At 31.6% G+C, this 7,925-nt stretch overlaps 1 protein-coding gene across 2 annotated transcripts in view; it reads left to right on the forward strand.

The window, feature by feature from the left end:
- The window catches only part of LOC106467807 (phosphatidylinositol-binding clathrin assembly protein LAP-like), an 83,311-nt gene that overhangs the window by 71,502 nt on the left and 3,884 nt on the right, over window positions 1-7,925 (forward strand). For both annotated transcript variants that reach the window (XM_013928185.2, XM_013928186.2), the window contains 3 exons: window positions 4,712-4,889; window positions 5,374-5,509; window positions 7,075-7,173. In XM_013928185.2, coding sequence (XP_013783639.1) covers window positions 4,712-4,889; window positions 5,374-5,509; window positions 7,075-7,173 — 413 coding nt within the window. The remainder of the gene's footprint in view (window positions 1-4,711; window positions 4,890-5,373; window positions 5,510-7,074; window positions 7,174-7,925) is intronic.

The following is a 7,925-nucleotide window of genomic DNA, read 5'->3' on the forward strand; positions in this document are numbered from 1 at the left end:
GACGGCTAGCGCAGATAGTCCTAGTGTAGCTTTGCGCGAAATTCAAAACAAACAAACAAAACAGAATTTAAAATTAAGAACCATATTCAGATATTTGGCCTAAATTAATTAATGTGTGGAAATACATGCATTACTACATTACTTTTTTCAGTACTGTTTATGCAGATTCTATTTCGGTCAATAAAAGTGATTTGATATTAACATTTCTTGATGAACTTAACTCGTACCTATAAAACCATTGGGATGAAACACTAACTTTTTCTTTCTTTTTTTTTTCATTTTTGTTTGTTTGTGTGAGTGTATTGTAGTTGTACTGGTGTACGTTTTTCATTGATAGTGCTGGTGAACTGGTAAAGAGGTAGAATGTTGATCTGTTATCAACAATTAATTAACACACTTCTTTGATATGAACAAGATTCATATTAATGAATCAGAAAATTTACTTTACTGTATTGTGACACTTGTGTATAAAGTTAAAATCATAAATAATATTCAAAGTTAAAACTAGTACACAATTAAAACATTTTATTTAGGCCTATCTATGGCCTTCAAAATGTTGACGACTCTACACGTTTCGACAATGTTTCATATTAATGAATCAGAAAATTTACTTTACTAGTTCACTAGCAGACTGTCCATTTCAAAAAAAACCTTTATATAGTGGTTACTACCTGTTTTCAAAGAATTATAGCTACATTTTATTTTTCTAAAGTTTTATACATCTCAGCTTTAAATTTGTTTAAAAAGTTGGAACTATATATTTTCAGTTTTAATTGGATCCCACATACTTCACTGTATGTTGAAAGATATGTATTTTTTACTGGTATAATATTGAGTTTGGAAGGTAACTTTGTCAGGGGCATCAGGTAAAGGTATGTTGATTAAATGTTCAATGCTTTTATTTTTCACAGTTATAATTATTGGAGTTTTAACCTTTTTTTATGAGTGTGATTCGATAATTTAATCATTTTCACTGTTTCTCCAAGCTGCTTCAGGATTAACAGCTGCTTCTTTCTTTAGCCTGCTAGCAGGTCTGTATTCTGTTAAGTTTCCTATAAAGATATGGAAACTTCCCTCACATGTTTGGCCTAGTTTTTTCTTCTTTTGTACATATATTGTATTATCTTTCCCAGTATTTTCCTCCCTTTTAATTTTGTAGTGTTTATGTATTTTTTAAATTTTGAATAACACTTAAATAGAAATGCTTGTGAGTAAAAAAAAGGTATAGAAGTAAAGAACATAGTTTTATTGACTTAATAATATATTTGATTAATTCTTCCATTTTTGGGTAATAATTGTTTTTTTGAAAACCACTTCAAAGAAACACATTATTATTTGGTTTTGTACAAATAGTGGTAGTATAATAGTAGTGTGATACTTAAATTGTGTATCGCCAAAAAAAAAAACACATATATATATATATATATATATACATACACATACACACATTCACGTGCATACATGTAAGTTAAGGTGATTTTTATGTATTTCTTTTTGTTTTGTTATATGCTGTATATCAAAATGTGATATTAAAAGGTAACACGTTTAATAATTTTGAGTTACTTCTTACCTGTACAAGTATTTATGAAAGAACTGCTCCAAGTTTTGATTAACAGAGATACAGTATTTTTTCAAAGGAATCACCACAAAAATCACATGACAGGGCTAAGTTTCTTTTCCTGTAGTTCCTTCATCAACTTGTTTTGGTGGTCAGGATCTATCAGATGGCGTAAGTGTTGGAGGCTCGACCCCGGACTTGCGTTCACAGCCTCCTCTGTACACTTTCCAAACATACTGCTACCCTCTGCATCAACAGACAGTTCAGTTTTCAGCTGTCGATGACCTTAGTGTTGCCCTTCAGAATAGACTGCTGCTAAGGCCTTTACACGGTCCACTTGGCCCAGCCTCTTCAACCCCTACACTTGTGTACGGAGAACCAGTTGTGGGTGGAACTCCAGTGGGTATACCCATTTCATCATTCCAAGTAAACGAAGGAGGCAGATCTCAACCTTCCTCGTCTTTAAGTCGTCTTGATTCCTTTGGTAGGTGAGGTGGGAAAGCCTACCTGAGGAACATTTGTCTTCAAACTTTTAATTACCATCATAAGACACTTTGCACACTGAAAGAATGGTAAAATCGCTCTTGTAGATGAAATCGTAAGCATGGCCAAGCTTAGAGGACTGTTCCTCCTTAGCCGCAGCATTGCTATTGAACATTTTAAGATAGTGGATTAGCACTGTTGATGTTGCATTGCTATTAGATTGCAAGCATAGTGAGCACTATCAGTGTATTTTGTTAAAAGCATATGGTAATACTTATACTGAGTTTAGTTAGTCTTTTTTCAGGGCACCCTATCTTGTACACTGTGGGCCTTTTGTTAGTTTTTTATATTAGTTGAGTCAAAGTTTCTTTGTTTATTGCTGTTAACTTTATGATCCTGAAGGGATAATTGCATGTTTTAAACTACACACAACACACACACACACACACACACCACTAAAAGTGAAGTAAACTAGATTGCTGGTACTATAAATTAGCTGTTTTTTGTTATCTTTGCTTGTGTGTGTTATTTTATGTTTGTTTTTCGTGAGCATCTAGTATATGTGCATTTCTTTTTTAAATGAAACTGCATGACACAATTAAAACATATATTAAGGGTATTTAAGTATTAGTGATATGTAAAAACATGTTTTATAATCTGTGTTTGGACACTTCCTTTGAATAATTCATCATTTGTTGAAGCTGTACTTTCTATTAACAAGAAAATTATGAATTGATATAGTAGGAATTATTTGTCATCAGGTTCTTTTGTTTAGACTTGATACACTGAGTAAATTTTGCTCCAGACCAGTGTAACGTGTTGATTTGTGTATTTTTTGTATTATCAAAGTTCACCATAACGATCTAATGCAAATGAAGGTTTTTTGATTATGAATATTTTGAATCGTTCTTCAGTCAGACATCACTAGTTCAACAGTGACAGCCCATAAAGCAGGTGTCTTGAAAGATGATTTGGTGATTCTTGTTTTCTCAGTTTTTTGTTTTTTTCATGGTAATCTATAAAAAAAAAAATTGATATTGAAAACCTACCCTCTTCATGAAAATATTTTTTTTATCTTGACTTCACCACATTTGACTAGTGATTAGCTTCTGTATCTGTGCAGTCCATTAAAGTGATACCCACAAGTTCTGTATACAGAATTCCTGAGATTGACCATTTATTAACTCTTCTCCTGACCGGGTAGCACCTCTCGGGTGTTGAATGCACATCTGCATATCATATTACAAAATTCAAGTAAAATCAATTTTAGTTCTATTTCAACCATTTTTATATAACAGTCTTTTAGAATCGATATTTTGTAACATTTATTTAGTTCAAACTTACACTTCTACAAGGAGCCTTGTCTGTAAACAACATTCTTATTGATCTAAAAACAATTGTATTCTTCGTATGGCATAGGTTCTTTTATTTGCTAAGAAATGATAATCACTTGATGTGAATAAGTTATAAAATAACTACAGGCAAAATTATATATCATTGGATAGGGCAGAGAACTGATTATAAATTGTATACACAAATGTAGAATGAAGAAAGTGATGTGAGAAGTAATGTTAGAAGTAGCTCCTACAGAAAATAACACTTGAATCTACTTAGAAGACTTGAGAACAAACCACAGATCTGAAAATGTGTTTTAGTTTTTCTAGGGTTTCTTTTTGTTCATAAAAAATGTTTTTGTGTTAACTTGTATTTTTTGAATTTATTTTCTGTGACAAGACCTCGTATCTTAGTTATGTTTAGAGAGTACAGTAGATGACTCGTATCTTAGTTATGTTTAGAGAGTACAGTAGATGACTCGTATCTTAGTTATGTTTAGAGAGTACAGTAGATGACTCGTATCTTAGTTATGTTTAGAGAGTACAGTAGATGACTCGTATCTTAGTTATGTTTAGAGAGTACAGTAGATGACAGCAAAATATTTTGATGACTCAAATCCTTCATTGAAAGTTTATGGTTAAGTTTATCATATTCAGACAATGTAGATAAGTAAAAGAACTTATTTATTGAAAATAAACTACGTGTATTATATATCAATTGATTTCAACCAAGAGTATTATTATCTTGCATGACCCGATGCCATTATGACGGGTCATGTCATAGGTCGTCAATATGCATTGTATTAATCACTGTGTATTTTGTAGTTTATAGTCAGAAGTGAAACTGATAGTATATATATAAAGATTTTTAATATTTTTAACAGTGTCTTTCAACAGAGTTTTCAAATATTAACAACAACAAAGTGATGGTAAAAAGTAAATAATATTATGCAAGTTTTTTAAATCACAACTATATACTATTTGGGATATCAAGATTCATTGTATTTGGTTGGATTTTCAGTTGTAAGGAGAAGGAAAATCAAGGGATATTAGTGATACCACCCTACCCCATTCCACCCAGTCTGGAAAGGATTTATAAAAGTTAACCATGCATACAAACATATTTTATGCACATATAAATTTTGCTCATTTGTTATGCAATACGATGTGGATAAGTGAAAATTTCATTATTTCTTACTTCAAAAAGGTTGAATTATTTTTTCATTTGTTTGTAACAGCTCAGTCACTTCCTCTTAAAATGTTCTTGAAATTCCAAAGGAACATAAAAACCCCTTCACTCTGTATGAGAATTTTGATATACCATTGTAACCTACAGGTCTTGATGCCTTTGGTGATGTGCTTCAGCCTCAGCAGTCTTCTGGTGCCAGAACAACAGGAGGAACGATGGATACTAAAATCAACCAGAGTAGCATAATGAAAGGTGATCTAGATTCAAGTATAGCCAGTCTGGCTCAGAACTTGGATATATCTGGGATGTGTTCACAGAATAAAAAGTGGGTACTGCATGGATTTATGTATGCTAAATCACCTCAGAGTTAAATTTACAGCCAGTCTGGTCCAAAACGTGTGTGTGTATGTTCAGTATTTGTTTCCACAGTTAAAGATACAAAGTTTAGAAAACTTTGCTTTGATGTGTAAAGAATTTAGCCAAAAACTTCGTTTATAATGATGAACCCACAGATAGAACAAGCTTGTAGATTTATTAATACTGCTAAAGTGAACAGTAAAGTAATAGCTAGTATAACGTACAGTACATATGTATGGCATGGTTGTTGTTTGTTTGTTGTTGTTTTTTTCAGAAAAATCACTAAAGAATTTGGAGAAATGAAATTTCAGCTTGTATTTCTCAAAATATTTTATATACATATGTAAACAAAGATTATGCAAAATCACATATAAAAGACACTGTCATTACCTATTGATTAAGTCGGAAACTTGGTACCAACCATTTTATATCATTCACTTTATGTTCTTTAGACAAGGAGGACATCAGTGGAGTTCTTCAAAGAGTGAGAGCAAAGCAGGGGGAGGAGTTAACTGGACTCAACCTATGCCGACGGCTGGTGTTGCTATGGGTTGGACGTCACCTCAGCATACTTACCAACAGACAATGGTAAGTTGTAAGAACTTTAAAATTTAAGTGTATTCCAGATGTTTTATTTTCATTAGCAGTTTGGTACTCATTTGCTATTAGGAACCAGAAATGTAATATTTTAACGTCATAAGTTTCAATGAACTTATGGGCAGAGTTTATACTTCTCACCATTTCCTACTTATTTTCTGTAGTAATTTTATTGTCAGAGCTGATTTAGAAACTTGACAAAACAAAATGAGTTGTACCGTTTGTCTTTTTCAATATGAATCATTAAGTTTCAAAAATAAAATTCCTGAGAGTTTCTTGTAATATTTTCACACCTATTTCCTATGTTTATTCTGCTGTTAGTGGCTGAAGTAGTAACCTGCCAAATATAAATCAGTGAATTGCCACACCTTACTTAGTTTGACACTATCAATATCAAATAAGCTCATGTTGTACAATTCCCAGAACTTTCCTTACTTTGAAAACACAGTGGGGGTAGGATTTATTAACTTTTTGACAGTATAATGGTTTCAATGACAATTGCGTAAAGTATTATAAAATGTCTATATTATGACTTTGTAGAAAGTCCAGGCCGATCCAATAAGAGGATAACAGAACGTTTCCAAGAACACAGTGGGGTAGAATTTAACGGCTTCTTTGCAGTACGGTGGTTGTAACAACAATTGTCTAAAGTACTTTATAAAAGTGAGAGAATATATGATATGGCTCTATACAAATTTGTATGCAATCCAATAAACTTAAGTACTTGGGGTGTTAGTTAACCTCCTGGGTGGTCGGGATTTAGTGTTAGTATAGGTGTAAACGTGTGTAAGTGCTTATGAACATCCTGTTTCCTATATTGCCATGCTTACACAGTAACCAATAAATGCATAGTTTCTAGTAATATAAATACGGCCCATTTTGGTTGAGCTAGAATTTCTGGCTTAGCCTTCTTGCTTATTAGTTTAGAAACAAATTATTGAGTGATTACTTTTGGTTTGAATGTACAATAATATGTTCTAAAACTTCTCCATTTATTCTTATTTTTAATATTGGTTTCTTACTGAAATATTTTTATACAGAGTTTCCTTGATCTATACACTTGTATGTAAAGATGTTCCTTTCCAAGTGTTAAGATCAGTTTATCAATGATAAATATTTTTCATTGACTTTTATAAGACATTCCATCTTTCTCAAATTATATAAATAAACTTTTCCAGAATTTCCAAGTCTTTAGTTGTACATACTTTGTTTTTTTTTCTACCTCAATGTAAATTGGCAGAAAAATAACAAAAGTTCAATAAACAATAATACTCGTCTATGACAAAGTACTAATTTCTTACTCTTAGCACCAGTGTACCAGTATTTTGTAAAATACAGTAACATTTTGGTTACTATACATTACATATGTGTGCCAAACTTATTGACATGGATGTATAAAATAATAGTTAAATAAAATTTTGAATATAAGTCTACAAACGTGATGGCATGCTCTCTGACATCTACCTGTGTAAATAGGGTTAACATTGTTACTGAAGCTCTAATTTCATACCTGTATTAATAAAATATGTATTTTTACTGTTGGGTTTTCATTGTAGACAACACCTGGAGGTCATTGGGGAACACCAGGGTTTATGGCAGGACCATATTCCCAACAGACTCCAGTTCAACCTATGATGGTACCGCAGGCTTATATGGTAAGTCAAAACAATGATTATTGTGAACTTATAAAAAATATTTCCCCCAGATAGTAAGTGTTGGTTTTATTGGTGTAATAATAGTCTACTATCATGGAAAGTTGTATTTTGGTCAGTGTAGGCTTTAAATACATTATCTAAATTCTTAACATCTGATGTATACACATGTATAGATGACCACACAGAAACGAGTTAACAATTTATTTATTTTTTGCTTGATTTTACAACATTCAGAGATGTTAAACTATACACTTTGAAGGTATAGTTTGTAGAAACATGGGATTCAATACTGGTATATTTAGCTACTAACACTTCAGTTAATGGGAATTTATGTTGCAAGAACTGGAAAAGAAAACCATTTTACCAAAAAATCCCAAAACCCACAAAAGATTGATCTGAGTGTTAAGAAACTTGTATTTAATTTTTATATAGCTATGCAAATTTTTCAGTTTTGCTTCCAGTAATCAATACTATATGGAATTGACAGATTTGTGCAGAATTGTGATTTAATAATTAACATATCCAAAATTGAAGGATGCTATTTCCTTTAAAGTACTTTCAACTTAAATAGTTATTTATTTTTGAGATAGTTTGAAGTTAAAGAATTATCATTAAGAAGTTTTTATATATATGATTTTAACCAGTTACTGCCAAGGAAACTTCATTGGAAAGGTATATATAAAAAAAATCCACAAATGTTAAATTATGAATTAGGGACCCCGATATTTAGAGAACAATGTAATGATGCTTGT

Source organism: Limulus polyphemus, unplaced genomic scaffold (genome assembly GCF_000517525.1).
Source record: "Limulus polyphemus unplaced genomic scaffold, Limulus_polyphemus-2.1.2 Scaffold2748, whole genome shotgun sequence".
NCBI classification, from domain to species: domain Eukaryota; kingdom Metazoa; phylum Arthropoda; class Merostomata; order Xiphosura; family Limulidae; genus Limulus; species Limulus polyphemus.